An 18,417-nucleotide genomic window follows, 5' to 3' on the forward strand; every position below is an offset into this window, starting at 1 on the left:
CCAGGGGAGGGGAAAGACTAGTGTGGGATCTAATTCTATCTGCACATGTTACATCTGCCCCACCTGCAGTGCACATGGTTTTGTCCATCTAAGAAGGAATTTGCCAGAAGGAGTAAACCAGAATAAGGCCCAATGATTGGCACTACTTCCAAAAGCTGGAGTGGTTGTCATATAGTACAATAAAAATACGTAAATTGCAGTTTATGTTGCTCAGTTAAATTGAAGTTTAAATTACATTATGGATATATTGTGATTGCAATAATTTTCCTTTAAGATTGGCTATAGATTGTGAAAGTGATTATACAGCTCATGAGAACGCATTCACTGCACCATCTTCTGAAAGTGCAGATACATTGGAGGCATTTTCTTGGCACCTGTTAAATACATGTGACAATTTTTGCATACCTACTGTTTTGGTAAGTGCAATTTCCTAATATATTATAAGTGTGCTCTTCATAAATACATCATAGTATAATATGAAAAATAAAAAGTTTAAATAAACAATTTAGCCAAAAATAAACATAAAACTAATGTAGATGGATCTTATTTGGGAGTCGAACCCAGTATGACTGGTTCCTTTTCTAGAACAGAGGTTACCTATATTTAGAAACGTACAGGGAAAGAAAAGATATAGGTCCACCGATGGACCTTGCTTTGGACCAGCTTCAAACACCTGCCCAGGAGGTAAACAAAAGCGTGGGACTGCACATCTCAAGGTGGACGGTAATTCAATTTATTTCCATTATTGTTGGATTTTCCACAAGGGCATATTAGGAATGGACAGCCACATTCTTTTATTCAATCCCCTTTACCAAGACTTATGTAGAATCTATGAACAGTAGGATAAATATCAATTGCTGGGGTGATCATCCATAGCCATAGGTTATTGGTTAACCATATGGTATATACACATTTTGAAATAAATCGGCATCACTCACCAGTCTGTATTACTCGGTCAACAGATAAAGATAAAGTTTGTGTGCCTATTACAATCTATGTAATTGTCCCTTCACAATACATGTGACACTGCCGAGTATAAGTTGTTATTTTGAGAATCTGACTAGTGTGATCATATGGAGAACCTGGTTACCTCTGAATTGTTGTTTAGAGCTGAACATGACCAACTAATATTGACCGATGAGGATGCAGATCGAGTGCTATATGATACAGTAGAATTCGGGTCATTGCCAGCAGAAAACCCGATTGATACCTACCATAAACTGCTACAATTAGAAAAGAAAGAAATAGACCTAATATTGCATGGTCAGTTTCTGTAGGATTATCACCGACAGAAACAGATACCTAGAGGCTTCCGCCTCAAAAATACACAGACGATTGGTAGAAATAACCCGTTTTTTTGTAGCAGGTGGTGTTCTGTCCTCAATAAATGCTCCATTGATCTACTACTATTAGTGATCGAGGAGGTGGGGACAGAACTTAAAAACATCAGGACAGAGATCCAGTCAATTAAACCCACTGCTATAAAATTCTTAGAAACCGATACATCGGAACCTTGGGTTGATAAAATCAAAACCCAACTCGATAAATATCGTAAAGATCTCATTTCTTTCAAGCGTACTAAACTTGAAAAAGTCAAAAAAGATTACCAGGAACACAGGGTCTATAGGTGGTTGGTCGGAGGCGATACGACCCAATACAGACCCAGATCCTATAGACCACAATATAGACAGTATAAGTACGATAGTGCAACGTCTGCATCCTCATCGGACTTTGAACAGGGTGACAATACCACTAATTGCCCACCACTACCCCGATTTACCCGCTCCCAACTAAATCCTCTCCCTTTAGGCGCCGGTGGCCCCACCCAAGGCGGGGCCGAAGCCAGAGGAAACAAACGTGGATCCAGGTCCAACAAGACACAATAATAAACCTGTCAAAAATACAACTTACGAAGGCAGAGACTAGTGTGTTGAGTAAGGGTTTAACATTTATACCCACGGTGCCCTTCGATCACTTTCAGTGGTCTGTAGACAAATATAAGATGAATCGCAAATTGCGATTAGCAGAAAAATTCAACACATCCACTGAGGTGACACCTGGCACCAAATTGAAACGTAAAAGTACTTACGACCATCAATCGTTCAACTCAAGTATTAAGACTTTTAATAGACTCCTAGAGCATGATGTCCCTGGCCCCACAGCTCGCCCCCCCTAAGTCAGGCCGAATTTAACATATGAAGAGAAAAATGCGCTGAAAGATCTACGCAATAATAATTTAATAACTATTAGACCTGCAGACAAGGGGGGAGCTGTGGTGGTCATGAACACCACTGCATATCACACGGAAGCAATGAGACAATTGAATGATTCCCAGACCTACAGGTTACTTGATGATGACCCTACTATCATTTTTCAAAAAAAGACCAAAACATTACTTTCTGAGGCATTAACGAACCAATGGATTGACCAAGACACAAGACAATTCCTAATGACTGAATATCCTATCTGTCCAATCTTATATTTGACACCAAAGATCCATAAGACAATGGCGGACCCTCTTGACCGACCCATTATATCGGCCAGGGGGTCCCTATTTTCCAATATAGCAATCTGTCTTGACAGCTTTCTTCAGCCATTGGTCCAGAAGACTAAGTTACCTAAAGGACACAACAGATTTTATTGACAAAATATCTAAAGTCCAATATAATGACCAACATTTGATGGTCACAATGGACGTATCGTCCTTATACACAGTCATCCCCCACCATCTGGGACTCCAGACAGTCAAGTTTATGGATACGTATGAGAGGACCCACGTTGGCCCGCAGTTTGGAGATAGAATGACTTGCTACCATCGTTTCATAGATGATGTATTTCTAATCTGGAATGATACCCATACATCCCTAATGGAGATGTTTCAACATCTTAACTCAATTGACTCACCAATCCGTTTTACCATCAATGTACAAAAGGAGTCTATAGAGTTCCTTGATGTGACTATATATACAGCTGACGGCGGATATGGTCACAAGCTGTACCGCAAACCAACCGACCGTAACACATTGTTGCGGTCGGAAAGTTTCCACCCCATGGGATTGAAAAGAAACCTGCCTATCTCTCAGTTCTTGCGAGTCCTGAGGAATAACTCGGACAGTAACATTGCAGAAATACAACTGCAGGAGATGACCATGCAATTTCAATCAAGGGGATATACCAGTGCAGTTATTTCACAGTGTTTATCAAAGGCCCGCAAGATTGTTAGCTCCGACAATAACCGAAAGAAAGCACGAGAGGAAAATCAATTTGTAATATCCACAATGTACACCACTGCCAGTCAACAGGTACAGCAAAAAAATCAGGCAGCATTGGCATGTAGTAGCATCTGACCCTACGCTCAAGGGCTAGCTCCCAAGTAAACCTCTTATTAGCTACAGGAGGGGACGCAACTTGAAAGACCTTCTAATGCGCCCACAATTAACATCAACAACTACCAGTAACACCTGGCTGACTGTAGCAAAAAAAGGCTGCTACAAATGCACTGGTTGTGCTACCTGCCGAAGCATGAAAACAGGATCACATTTCCATCACCCATATACGGGAAAGAAGATTAACATCCGTCTGATTACGTGGTGTATATCCTCACATGTCCTTGCTCATTAGTATATGTGGGCAAAACAATATGCCCATTTAAACAAAGAATGGCGAACCACAGATCCTCGATATCGATGGCTTTGAGTACGGGACAAACAGACAAGCCAGTAGCGAAGCATATTCTGACTGCCCATCACCCCCTGTCTTCACTACGGTGTATGATTATAGACAGGATTCCCCCCTTGTCTCGGGGGGAAAAATGCTACTGCGCCGTGAGCCAATGTGAATATACAAACTCGACACCATCTGGCCCCGTGGGCTTAATGACTCTATACAATATAGTGTCTTTTTGGACGTTTGATCGGAGAACATTGATTTCCCTCACTCTCATATATAGAAATTGGAAACATCTAGCGGTACAGCTTGTGACCTTTAGCATTTATCACTATTACTATCACCAATTACGAGCAACATTAGATGATGTGTATATGTGCAATATTTAAAAATTGGTACTGTCAAGCACTAGCACTTTACTGTGATTGGTACTGTTAAGCACTAGCACTTTATTGTGATAACCCAGTAACATCGGCTAACCATGTATCTGTACTATATCTGTAAAATTATTTCAAATTTTTTCTATCTTTTTAAGCTTATTTTTTCACTTTTTAGCACCCATTTTTTTGTATGTTATTTATTTTTAGCACTTTTATGCACTATGTATGTTTAGTATATTTAATATCTTTAAGCATTCTAAAAAATGTACTCCTTGGCCACATATGTAAATAGAAGTATGACCCGTCCTACAGGCTGTCACATTTTAATGACATTATGTGCAGATCGCCAGCAGCAATACTAGCTGCAATATATACTGTAGTTTCCCTAATCAGGAGGACCCGATTATACGTCACACACAGTGGTGCGCTCCAAAATGCGCTCCACTGACGTCACATCAACCCCCGAAGTTCTATCCCCTACAGCAGCACGCCAGCACAAGAAGCTGGCGTGCGTTCCATCCTGCGGGTCATTGGTGACCCGGATCTATTACTTACACTCGAGCCACACTACTTTACAGGTAATTTATACTTTATATAATCTTTTACACTCGATATTTAATACACTACATAGCGGAGCTCCTAGCTACAATGTTGGACAATATTAATATATTGCCCAGCACCATATATCATGTCATAAATATATATTATGGTAACTATTGCACAGCCAGTACTTCCGGGTCATGCTTACTATAAATAGAAGGACAGGGTAACCTATGTGGTATCTTGACAAAGGTCCCAGAGGAGGACTGAAACGTAGATCCCCTGCATCTCCAGCCATGCTGCCTGAAATAAAAGCCTGTTGACCGAGTAATACAGACTGGTGAGTGACGCCGATTTATTTCAAAATGTATATATATATATATATCTAGAAATGGGCAGAAAGAAGGCGCTTCATGGTGTAATATTTCAAAGTACGAAATTTATTAAAAATATGTATTCCCAGGTGCAAGTAGTATTAGACTCGTACCATATAGTAAAACACTGTGGACTGGGTACCACAAGGCATGGATATTAAAACCATAGGCATAAGCTGCTCACACTGTACCAGGACCAGGACCTCACTGGGACTCAAACACCGCAGAGCTGGGTTGCAGAGAAGCGTGGAGACTCACAGGACGTCGGGGCAGCCAGTAGCCAGAGCAGGTAGAGCGTCGTAGGCCACGTAGAGGGCGTAGAGGGCGTGGCCTATGACGCTCTACCTGCTCTGGCTACTGGCTGCCCCGACGTCCTGTGAGTCTCCACGCTTCTCTGCAACCCAGCTCTGCGGTGTTTGAGTCCCAGTGAGGTCCTGGTCCTGGTACAGTGTGAGCAGCTTATGCCTATGGTTTTAATATCCATGCCTTGTGGTACCCAGTCCACAGTGTTTTACTATATGGTACGAGTCTAATACTACTTGCACCTGGGAATACATATTTTTAATAAATTTCGTACTTTGAAATATTACACCATGAAGCGCCTTCTTTCTGCCCATTTCTAGATTTCTTGTGCTCTGTGGATTCCAGAGTGTTTTCGCCCCGTGAGAAAGAAGAGTTTGCAGGTCCTCAGATTTCTGGACTTTGGTGTACCCGTCTCCCTCTGTGTTATATACAAGGGACCTTTTAAACTGGCTTCATAAGTGACTTACAGATAAGCGCAGACTTTCAATTTTCTATTCCATATATATATATATATATATATATATATATATATACACACACAAGTGATTTCTGTATTGTTGTCTATGCATTTAATATCTAAACACATGTATTTTATTAATTTGTCTATGTGAAAATTATATTTAGGGTAAATAAATTGTTTTTATTTGTAAAATCAGTCCAATTGGTGCACAGCATTTTATCAAATTATATTCAGTGCTGCTATATCCCCCCTTTTTCTATGTGGTTAGTCTTTCAGGGATTGACTACCCCTATTCAGCAGCAGTGAAACCAACCGTGTCAAGCACCACTATCACTCCTCAGGGAGGGTTGTGTATTTTTCATTTTCCAAAGGGAAGGAAAAGAATGTGTCTTGGTGTGGTCCACTATAAGAAAAGGACAATTACAATAAAAATGAACTTTGAAGTATTGAGTATTTTAAAACTGCAAAATATATTGAAACACATAGATGAGACAAACAAAGTGAATTTTGTGCATGTTAAAACAGCACATACTGCGTAACCATGTGTACCATAAAATTCCCCTTATACGGTATTAGTGTTCAGCATATTTAATTGAAACTGCCTGGGTTTTATGTTGTTATGGCTATGACGGTATGACTTAGAAATCATAAGGAGAGGTTATTCATGTTCCCCTGTCCTAATAAACTTTAATTTATCTCTCCTCAAACAGTCAGTAGTGTTTTCACACCAGATAGCTTTTATAAAACAAAGTGTCTAATGTTGCAAGCTATTGATACAAACTGTAACACACATAAGCATGCATCTATGGTTATAATGCCCTTCTGTTGATCCTGATAATATAAATGCCAATCCCTTAGATGGATTTGCATGTATAATGGTCAAGGAACAGTACAGATGGATCTGCTCTTATTCAGCGGGGGTCTGGCGGAAGGGTATGCACGGACACGAGATGCTCGCGTGTCCCCTTTAGATGGAGCTCCCCCTTGCTGTCTGCCGGTCCCCGCCCCCTCCCTGAACCCCCCCTAACCCTGCACCTCTTACTGAAGCGTTTTTACTGGATGAATGATGAATGGGAGAATTAGTTTGAGTCTGTCCTATTACTGAAAAATTTATAATCAAGGTTAAGTAATGAAATGGGGAGAGGGAGGGAGGGTAAGATCTCTACCAGGTTTAGGAAGGACTTTCAAAGTTGCAGTGTTAAAGTTAAGGGGGGGGATCTCTGAGGTTTTAAAGTGTTGAAGGAAGGCTTAGTACAGGGATTATTTTAGGTTTTAGGATTTTGTAAAAGTCTGCACTAAAGCCATCTGGGCCAGGAGCTCTCTCACTTTTGAGATATTTGAACGCCAACGTCAACTTGGTCTGATGTAATCGGAGTGATTAGAGAGTTAGCTGCCACAGTGGTTAATTGGGGAAATGTTAAGGAGCTCCAGAATTAGGATGTTAGGGGAGGTAATAAAGGTGGGGGGTGGATGTTGGAGGGGGACCTGAATAAAGGTTAGTGTAAACGAGACAGAGAATTTCCGCAATTTCCCCATTGCTAGTGGTTAGGGCACTTTTTGTGTTTTTTTAAGGGTTGGACAGTTGAAAGTTGGCGGGAACCTTTAAGAAAATTAGAAGTTTCCCTGTCTTATTGACAAATTTATGAAATCGGTAATTTACAGAAAAAAGGTGTCTGTCTCCTTAGCAGTGTAGGTATTCTTCATAGTTTAGTCCAGCAGTCTGATAGGCCAATCTCGCGGCCGTGTGTGAAGACTTTTTAAAAAGCTGATAGGTCGATGTGAGTGCTGATTGTAAGGTCAAATATGTGGAAGTATAATTTTTTTTTCAAATTTGCTACATGAGAAATTATCTTTCCGCTGATTACATCCTTGCCAGTCATCCAAAATAGAAGAGGGTTTTCTTCGAGATGTGTTATGTTGTTTTGGCTATAAGTGTCCCAAAAAGAGTTGAGGTGGGATTGAATTTTATGAGATTTAGCTAGGTACGCTGGAAACTTCCATTCCTTGGACACTTTAGAAAAGGGAGTAATGCCAATAGTAGTTGTGATAAGTGCGTGGTCTGAAAGCAGAATGGGGTCTATATCTATATATCTATATATATGAGTGGTGTGGAAAGTTTAAGGGTGAGTTGTGCTTGGACTTTTTGTAGGAAAGTTTTCGAGTACACATTTGGGGCATAGATATTGCACAGAGTGAATTGCTTGGAGTGAATAGTGATGGAGATAATGAGAAATCATCACTCAGGGTCAGTTATTTCAGTAATTTCATGTGTAATACCTGTTTTAATTAGAACCACCACCCCTCTAGCTTTGGAGTTATATGGACTGGAACCAATGACCTTCCAGCCGAGTATGTTTAATTTAGAGATTTCTGTGGGAGTCAGATGGGTCTCCTGTAGGAAGCCCATGTGAATCCCTTTTTTGTTCAGGTGTACCAATATCTTATGTCTTTTCGCAGGGGTGTTAATGCCACCGACGTTCTATGAACCAATGTTTAGATTGAAAATGTAAACAGCTTCAGGAGACGAATCCTCCTCACATTGCTTAGGTGCTGGGTAAATAGGAAGAGAAAGGGGAAGAGGGAGAGGGAAGATAGACATACAGAAGAAAATAACACATTGATTCTGGTGGAGAAACGTAAACATTACTTTGTCTTCAATAACAATATAGGCAATTAACTGTATACAAATATAAAGAGGGTAGGAGCCTCCAATTTGGAGGCAACAGACAGGGGATCTATGATGAAACTACAACGATAAGGAGGAATGGAGAGGGGGGGGGGGATTATGCTATCAGGATGTTACAGTTATCTCTACAGAGGGGAGATGCAGAAATATTAATCTGAAGTTGTTTACTCTATGGGTCTAGGGAGGTAAAGGGAGGAAGGATTCCTAGAAGAGCAGTAGCTAGTGAAATATAGCCAAACAAATGTGTATCATATCATTTATCAGTCAACAGCATAAAATGCTATACGGAGGAACACCAAAATCTAGAGCAGTGGATGACAAATATCAATGTAAAGCAGTACTAGAATAAACTATGTAACAATTAAATGAGCTGAGCCTTTCTACATCATCATGGCCTTTTAAAAGAGCAAAAGATCAAAAACTTGGGAAACTTGAATCATAGGCTCCCGAGGGAACAGCTGAGGTAGTTCCAGATCCAGAGTTTCAAGCTCAGGTGACCTCACGGTGTACCCAGTGTAGTGCGTGATATTTAGTTAGAAGAAGTGGGCCGAGTAGGAACAGTTATCTATTAGCCAGTAGGGGAGGAAGCCCCAGGAGGGGGAGTAGGGTCAGTGATATCTTGATTGCAGTTAGAATGTCTATTACGTAGATAAGCCTCCGCATCACGAGGGGACAAAAAATCTTTGTGGGAGGTGCCTTCGTAGATGCGTAGTCTAGTAGGATATAGCAATCTAAATTTGTGGCTCTCTGCAATTAGTTTGGTGCAAACAGGGGAGAAAGCTTTACGCGCCTTAGCTCCACAGAGTAGTCCTGGAAAATTAGAAGGTTATTGCCTTCCCACTGGATGTCTTTGACACATCTGGAGGCTGACCAAATCAATTGCTTGTGTAAATAATTCAAGCATCTAAATAATTTAAAACAAGGTCTTGGTTTGTTTGGGGAGGGTACAGGGCCTACTCTATGTGCCTGCTCCACCACTAGGTCACGGCATTCTGTAGTAATGCCTAATAAGGATGGAAGTGTGTTTCTAACAAAGTGGGAAAGGGCAGGGCCTTTAATCGACTCAGGAAGGACCGATTTTTGATTTCATCCAGCTTATACCATATGTGATAGTTTTCTGCTGTTAATGATTTCACTGATTGAGAGAGGTCAAAAACCTCATGTGACAGTGCCCCTAGGTGATTTTCAGCTGTGGTCACCCTGTGAGTCAGTGCTTTAAGCTGGGAGGTGATGTCAGTTATAGCCTGGAAAAGCATGGGCACCAATGTACTCTTAATCGCTTCTACTATGTCCCCATATGTAACCTGGGAGTCCAGGGAGCAGCATACCTTATCCTGGGGATCCAGGCTTTCAGCAGTACCCTTTTTGCTGGCCGGCGAGAGTGCATTGGATCCTTCTCAGCCGCCATATTGGGGTCTGCACAGCGTTTTTACTGCTGCGGTGGGAACACAGCACTTGCGCCAGCGGGGGTCACAAAGCGATCCATTTCTTGCTGCATGTCTGTGTGAGGGGGAAGTAGGGGTTGCAGTGGATGCTGGAAGAGCCTTTATGAGGTTAGCGCTGGTGGGTTCTGGAGGAGCTCCGGTGGATGCTGCCTCACACCATGAACCCGGAACTGGAAGTCAGCCCCATAGTATTATTATGCTATTGTGACAAGGATCACATACTGTAGCTGAGGTAAAAGTACAAACAGCACTTTAATTTCTCCACAGCAGTCAGGACAATTACATGGAAATCAGAAAGCAGGATGCAGGCAACAGCATCACAGTTTTCAGTCTTCTAAAAAGTTGAAACAGAAGTCCAATGACCCTTACAGTAGCCCATTGAAGCCTATCACCTGGACAGCTAGTCCACCGTCAGGAGCATTTGACCTGTCCAAAGAAATAATTTTTAAAGGCAGCTCACAGGTGCTGCCAATCAACTGTTCTGCAGCTGATTTCTGAGCTGCAACCAATCCCTGGGCTGGATCCCTGTTTAACTGCTGTAGTGTGCTAAACAATGAACTTTTACTAACCCTGTCACACTATTTTATTATAGTCCATTTTTACATACAGTATATTATCCATTTTTGGGTGATAACACATGGGATGCTTTATTGCTTAAAAACAGGTCTCTGAGGTCAGCTTATATGTGATTCTGCTTAGTATGCCTATTACCCATAAATTCTAGTTAAGGGGGCTAAATGGATTGCCATGGTGCCATGGTTAATAGGATTATTCACTATGCTTTTCTCATTTAGACTTTTACTAAAAATAAGTAACTAAAAATAAGCGATAGAAGAGTAAATATCATTGCTTCAAAATTAATTTATTTTTTAGGTACATTGTACATGTGCAGTATCTGGATTTTTCTTTTTAATAGATCTTTTTTATATTTGTTTATATAGAGGTGTTATGAATGGACACCAGTTCCAGCAACAATGGAGATCTTTTTTTTGATTCTTACTGATATATTTGCAGTTGTGCCCAGTATGAAGGAAAAGGTTTCTCTGAAACTAGGTATGTTCTGTTTGGAGTGGTCAAAGCTAGTACAGGTCGAGTATTCCTTATACAAAATGCTCGGGACCACAAGAATTAGGGATATTTACGGATTTTTGAATATTTTTTTTCTTAATACTTACCTGGTCCCCCGGTGGTGCCCCAATGGTCCCATGATGTCCACAGTGTCCCCCGGAGGCCTTCAAGATCCTCTTCAGCGGTCCCAGGAGTGCATTGAATGAGTTTGCGGGCCTGCCGGTAATGTCACCTGCGCATTTGTGCAATGCACTACTAGGACCACTGAAGACTGAAGAAGATCCTGAAGGCCGCCGTGGACATTTGGGGATTTGGTAAGTATGAAAAAAGGGGGGAGGGGGACACAAAAAAAATAAATCCAAAATATTCTAAAAAAAACCACCGTTTTTGGAATATTTCGGATAAGAGTTCTACGGATACGGGAGACTTAACCTGCAATGTAAAAGGAATTGCAAAATGTGCCCAGAACTGAATTGAACACAAATGTAGTTCTGAAGCTGCAGCGTTCCTCCATTAGCCTGTGTTTCCATCTTATTATCGTACCTGGGTGCTACTTGAATTTCATATTAAATTCAGAAAATTGATTGGAAAAAAATAATGCATTACAAAGGTTACACATTAATACAAAAAGAAGCAGGCACAAATTGGATTCCTCTTTATGACATAATTCCAAAAATATAAACATTGAGTGAATTGTAATAGGGTGAGAGAATCAGAAAGTTAGAGATTTGATAAGAAATCTCCATTTAAAGTGTCAATCATTTATCATTTATACTGCAAAATCAAACTGGTTTGGCAGTGTAAATGATTGCCGCTTTAAAAAAACCCCAAAACTTTATGATTCTCTCTCCCTACTACATTTAATTCATTGTTTATTTTGGAAAAATGAGTTTGCAATGCAGTGTAAAAACCGTATGAATAGAGAAATACATTTTAAGGATTTTGTGTAATGAGTGTTTTTTTATTGTATGTCACCAATCGCACACAGTCATCATAATAAATGTTACACTAACATCAGTGTCAGACAACCCATATTTCATCGCCCTGCTTGAATTTGTGTTTGAGGCATATCTCTGCCCATTTTAGTTGCACTTCACTTTAATTACTGCAAAGTATCAAAAAAGAAAAAAAAAAAGACATTGATTATGAAAAATAGTGCATGGGCAGTCCCAAAAAATTATTTGTGACATAAAAATGCAAATCATATTGACATCTAATTCTGAATAAAGATCACAGTTGTTTCTTTTGTTCACTAAAGTACAATAAACTGCGTTTCTAAGCTTGCTTACCCTACATATGTACAGGCATTATCCTGCTAGCTGGTTGGGCCCGGTGCTGGTTCTCAAAATACGGGGGAACGCTGCTCGTTTTGTCCCCTGTATTTTGGGAATCAGGAGCGGACCTTGAGCCTGGTGCTGGTTGTAGAAATTCAGGGGATCCCCTACTAATTTTGCCCTGTGAATTTCTAGAACCAGGACTGGCTCTTTCATCCTGGGGCTGGTGAGAGTCGTGGGGGGAACCACCACCACCACCACCACGCCATTTTATTTTATTACACTGAAGCCTGCACGGATCGGACTGATCCATGCAGGTTAAAGCCATATACGCCTGGAAAATGAGTGGCAATTAGTGCATATACAGTATATTGCATACGCTTAGTAAATTAGGAATCACCATTCGAATTATGATTCCTATTCATATTCATCTGATGGCATATACATTCATATTAGTAAATAGGAATGCAAATGTGCCATGAGTATGAATTGGCGTATTTTCAAGCATAGAAAATGCTGAAAATACGTGTAGGCAGCCGTATTTGCATAAGACTGCCTACGAATACGGCTAAAGTACAGTAAATTTCCCCTACTGCCTCCCTGCTATCGCCAAAGCCTTCACAGCAGGTATATTAAATTTTTACATTTGCATGAATATTTAAAATATATATATATACATGGCAGAGAAAGGAGCTAGTCTCTGCAATTGCGAAATATATTAAGGGCCTTATTCAGGCTTGATTGCAGTGTAAAAATAAAGCAGCCAGGATTTACCCTGCAGAGATACAGAATAATTCACCCAAACCTCACTCTCTGCACATATTAAATTTACCCCACCTACAATGCACATGGTTTTGTCCGCTTTGACAACATGTAATCAGATCTTGCTGGGGTCTTGTAGTAATTTTTATTGTCTAAGGTCCCAGAGCAAAATCGTTTGAAAATCCATGATCCAAGCTATTGATTTTGTGGATTCACCATGTCTTTCTTAAAAACCGTTATTTTAATTATATTATCAATTCCTGTCATATATTCTAAGGAACTGCAATGTCTAAATGAAAACAAACAAATAAATAAATATTAATTTGAAATACTTATTCAGTTTATAATCTACTAGCTGAATACCTGTGCTTTGCTACGAGATGATGATGGTAAATTATAATTAGAGTTGTTCGTTTATTTATGTTGGTTGGAGGTAAAAATCAGTCAAGTGAAAATATAACAGTTTATCTGAATAGCATTAGAAACTTCACAAATAAAATAGAAACCACTTTTTTGTAGAGTAGCACAATGAGAATGACTGCACATGTTACATCTGCCGCCCCCCCCCCCCCCCCCGCAGTGCAAATGGGTTTGTCCATTTGAGAAGGAATTTGCTTTCGCAAGTGAAGCAGAAAAGGGACCAAGTTTTGTCTGAATTGCTGCAGCCATTCCGAAATTATGGTGTCTCCTGATATAGTCTGTGCTGCTGTCTCACCCCTAGGGGTGTAACTTTGATTTTAAATTTTTTTTTGTTGCCTCAGCTGTGTTTTAATGGGTGCTGGACGGGGTCTCGACAGTATGAATCCTGACAGTCATTAACCCGACATCAGGATCCCGACTGCTAAAACACAGACAGACGGGTTCTCGACAGCCACCGGCTATTCTCCCTCGTGGGGGTCCACGACCCCCATAGAGGGAGAATAGAATAGCGCTCGCCGCCGTGCCCACAAGGGGCTTTGTTGCGCTCGCCACGCTGTCTGAGTCCGGCCAGTCGGGATCCCGATGTCGGGCTAATGACTGTTGGGATCCCGACTGTCGGAACCCTATACCACACCCGTTTTAATATGCTTGTATGTCAATTTCACAATCTTCGCTTGTAGACTGTGGGTTCATATAGAAAGACAGAAGGATACATTTTCGCTTTAATATATTAGAGAGATATGTTTTTTTTTCAATACTCCAAAATGAGATTAATTATAAATATTATACCAAATTTACTCTTTTACAGGTTCTGCCTCATTCATCAGATTGGCTATGGAGGTGAAGTCAACATTATGTTCAGGTCAAAGGTGAGAAAAGTAAAATTGCACTGCTTTTAAGCTAAGCTTACTATCGCCAACAGATTAAATAGAGCCAACGGGCGTTAAGACCCCCGTAGCTCTTACAAACTTGCAGACCGCAAACAGGGCCAGTCTGAGCATTATGTTAGGCATGCCTTCATAGTGCTGCCATACTTCAGCTGGACATTGAAAGACTGAGGCGGCCAGCGGGGAGGGAGCCAGGCACCACATTCACCTTCATTATGTGCTAGAGAACAGGGTCACCCCTTCAAGTGAGTAAAAGCAGCAGCAATGGTGCCATATCTCTCTTACAGGGGAGGTGGGACAGCAGTTCGTTATCTGTTTGTTATCGTTTAGAATCCACAATGAGCTGGACAATGATATCATCTACATCTTCTTCCCCTGGAATGTGGATGCCCCTGTAAACTGGCGTCTAATCGCCATGTGGGTGATGTGTCTGTGTTAGTAAGTTTGCACAAGCATTAATTGTTTTTTTTAACACAAACGATTGGTAATTGATCCTGTGTAATTATTCATGTTTAATAATGTTACATTTGTATCAGATTAAAAATAATATGACCCCCTATTGGAACTACAGTATCTCTAGAAACTAAATTGGTTCTGTCTGCTGCACTAAACAGTGACTATGATTATGGGTAAATTTAATGTGATATGAAGGCACAGATCTTCCTTATGGTGCCCATACACGGTCCGTTAAACGGATCCGTTTGGGTCTTAATTAGCATGCATCGTATCGGATCGCATGCCTAGTGCATGCCTAGTGCATGCAATGCGATCCGATACGATGTTTAGCTAGTACAAAAAGTATGTGCAGCACATACTTTTTGTACCGTACTATGTGATGCGCGGGAGCGCGCATCGCATAGTACAAAACGGACGGTCCGGGAACGATCTAGATTTTTGAATTAGCATATTAATATGATTGACGCAAGTATTCATAATCTCATGGCATTAAGGGGGGAATTTACAAAAATGTGTATTCTACTTCACATGTGATGTTGCTATGGGCAACCAATGAGATTCTGTCTACTATCTTCCAGAGGGTGCTAATGGTTGCCCATAGCAACATCACATGTAAAGTAGAATACACATTTTAGTAAATTTCCCCCTTCATGCCATGAGATTATGAATACTTGCGTCAATCATATTAATATGCTAATCAAAAAAAATCTAACCTGTGTGTTACCTGTAATGTGTAAAGATTTGCATTTGGAAGAAACATAGACAATGGTCATTATTCTGGTTCACTCACAAAGGCAAATTCCTTCTCAAATGGACAAAACCATGTGCACTGCAGGGGGGGCAGATGTAACAGGTGTAGAGAGAATTATATTTGGGTGAGTTATTTTGTTTCTGTGCAGGGAAAATACTGACTGCTTTATTTTTACACTGCAATATAGATCTCACTTTGAAGAAAAACCCCACCCAAATCTAATTCTCTCAGCACGTTACATCTACCCCACCTGCAGTGCACATGGTTTTGTCCATTTGAGAAGGAATTTGCCTTTGCGAGTGAACCAGAATAAGGGCCAATATGTAGCTTACAGTTTTGCCTCTGTAAAGACACATTACTGCAGGACTGGGTGTCGATTGTAGGATAGATTACCCCAAGGGCAGAATTCTAATTGAAAAACAATTTTTATACTTATTTGGTTAATCTTGATCACTGGACTGATTGTGTACCTGAAATGCCTGAACACAATAATAACATAGAAATGTGTATGTGACATAATGTGAATAGGGGGCACTACTTTCTGTCGTAATGTGCAAGGTGCATTACTTCTGTGTGGCTTAATGTGTAAAGGGGCAGAGGGAGCAAAGGGGTAGAGGGAGAATAGAATAGGTGGCTCGCGTAGCGAGCCACCGTGCCCGCAAGGGGCTTAGTTACATTCACCATGACCCCTATTCCACACCCAAATCTCCAGCCTCAAGCTATCTAGCTCTCCTGCATCGCTGGAATCCCCAGCCTCAAGCTACCTGGCTCTCCTGCATTGCTGGTATCCCCAGCTTCAAGCTACCTGGCTCTCCTGCATTGCTGGAATCTCCAGCCTCAACATACCCGGCTCTCCTGCATTACTGGATTTCCCAGCCTCAAGCTATCTGGCTTTCCTGCATTGCTTGAATCCCCAGCCTCAAGCTATCCTGCGCTGTTGGTGTCCCCAGCCGGAAGCCACTCAGCTATCCTGATCTGCTGGTATCCCCAGCTCTAGATAACCGTCTATCCTGATCTGCTGGTGTCCCCAGCAAGAAGCCACTCATCTTTCCTGACCTGCTAGAATCCCCAGCTCAAGCTGACTATCCTGTTCTGCTAGTGCATGCTATCCTCAGCCATTCCTCTTAGCTCAAATGTGAGTGCCTCTAGTGAGGGGCCGTGGCATGCTGTTCAAATGCAGCTAAGTCCAAACCTCCTTGCGGGGGTCCCTGGTGAATACTGATGTTCAGTTAGACTCGCCAAGGAGTTTAGCGAAGACTCACATTCTGCTAAGTACATGCACATTGCTGGCATCCAGTCATAAAGACTTTCCTGCATTGCTGGCATCCCCAGCATCCAGTCATGAAGACTATCCTGTATTTGCTGTCATCCCCTGTATTTATCCATAAAGACTTTCCTGCAGTGCTGGTGTCCCCAGCTTCAGTCATCTGAAAATCCTGCTCTGCTGATAAACAGTTTCACGTCTTCCAGTATTCCTCCATCGCTGGTGTCCCCAGGTCAACTCATTTGGAATCCTGCTCTGCTGATTCCAGTATTTCTGCATTGCTGGTGTCCCCAACTCAAGTCATTCTAGCCAAAGACTGTTAACCTGTGTCGTCTTATGCACAAGTCTTATATTAAACCCGCTAGCTTCTGTCCTCGCTACTCCAGCCCACTGGCAGCTCGTCTTCATCCAGGTTCACAACTAACATCCTTAACAACGTTTTTCAGGTTCACAACTAACCTTAGCCGTGACACGGCGTGATTCACAAGGATGGCATATCTGGTTAGGCCATACCCCTTGTAGTTAGGCCACATACTTTTTACAAAAGATTATTATTTGAAGAACCAAATGTCAGATCTAAATTACCACATTAGGGGTGACATTCTATGGGATGAGATAAATGCGCGTTTTTTTTATCGCACCACTTCGCACTTTTTCAAATCGCAAGATTGGCCCGTTTTTCGCATATTTAATGAGATGCGAAAAACGGGCCAAATAGTGCGAATAGGTGCGAGGTGGTGCGATGTCTTTAGTCCTGAAAATGTGCGATTTTCATGTCTGAAAATCGCATGTTTGCAGGAAAGCGCAAATAAAAAAAAAAAAAAAAACGAGCGCGGGGTCCCCGCCCGAGCATAACCAGCCCCGGGCTCATTGAGCCGGTGCTGGTGACATAAAATCAGGGTCCCCGACAAATAGGGGTCCCCTTGATTTAATGAAACCAGGCTCAAGGTCCGGCGCTGGTTCCCAAAATACGGGGGACAAAATGACTAGGGGTCCCCCGTATTTTAAGAACCAGCACCGGACCCAACCAGCCAGCAGGGTAATGCCACAGCCGGGGGACACTTATTATATAAGGTCCCGTGGCCAAAGCATTAGTAGGATTTCCTTCCTCAGGTACCCCTGTGGACTTCATCGGATCCTGGCCCCCTGGAACAGCCCCGGAACCCCAGGACAAGCCCCGGAACCAGGACCAAGGCCCCGGAACCGGACTCTTCTGCCCTGGAGCCCCGGAACCCCAGGACCAGCCCCGGAACCAGGACCAAGGCCCCGGAACCGGACTCTTCTGCCCTGGAGCCCCGGAGCCTGGATCCAGGGACCGACCTGCGGGCTCAAGGTAGGTAAGTATCAGTGTGTGTGGGCTGTGTATGTATTAAACTTTTATTTTTCAGGGTGTCAGTGTGTTTTATTTAACTATTTTTTGTACTGTAGAACTACAAGTGCCAGCGGGCCCTTTAATGCCCCGCATGCTGGGACTTGTGGTTCTCCAAGTCCCAGCATGCGGGGTAGGCTTGCTGGGACTCATAGTTCGCCAGTAGAAAACAATAGTTTATCTTCTTTTTTTTACACAATCCATCAGCCCGATGCCCACCGCCCAGGGGCATCGGGGACAGCCCCGGACTTTCAGCATGGGCTGTTAAGTCCTGGAGGGGGGGGACCCCTTCATTGGGGGGGTCCCCACTTC

General features: G+C 42.0%; 1 protein-coding gene across 5 annotated transcripts in view; it reads left to right on the forward strand.

Moving 5' to 3' along the window:
• MEI1 (meiotic double-stranded break formation protein 1) overlaps positions 1-18,417 on the forward strand; it is a 237,512-nt gene that overhangs the window by 98,733 nt on the left and 120,362 nt on the right. For all 5 annotated transcript variants that reach the window (XR_014454370.1, XM_083156559.1, XM_083156560.1 and 2 more), the window contains 3 exons: positions 275-416; positions 10,796-10,907; positions 14,187-14,247. Coding sequence is in view for 4 of the 5 variants with exons in the window: in XM_083156559.1 (XP_083012685.1) it covers positions 275-416; positions 10,796-10,907; positions 14,187-14,247 (315 nt within the window). In the remaining variant the exon portion in view is untranslated. The remainder of the gene's footprint in view (positions 1-274; positions 417-10,795; positions 10,908-14,186; positions 14,248-18,417) is intronic.

This window comes from Crinia signifera, chromosome 8, assembly GCF_055691185.1.
Source record: "Crinia signifera chromosome 8, ASM5569118v1, whole genome shotgun sequence".
NCBI lineage: Eukaryota > Metazoa > Chordata > Amphibia > Anura > Myobatrachidae > Crinia > Crinia signifera.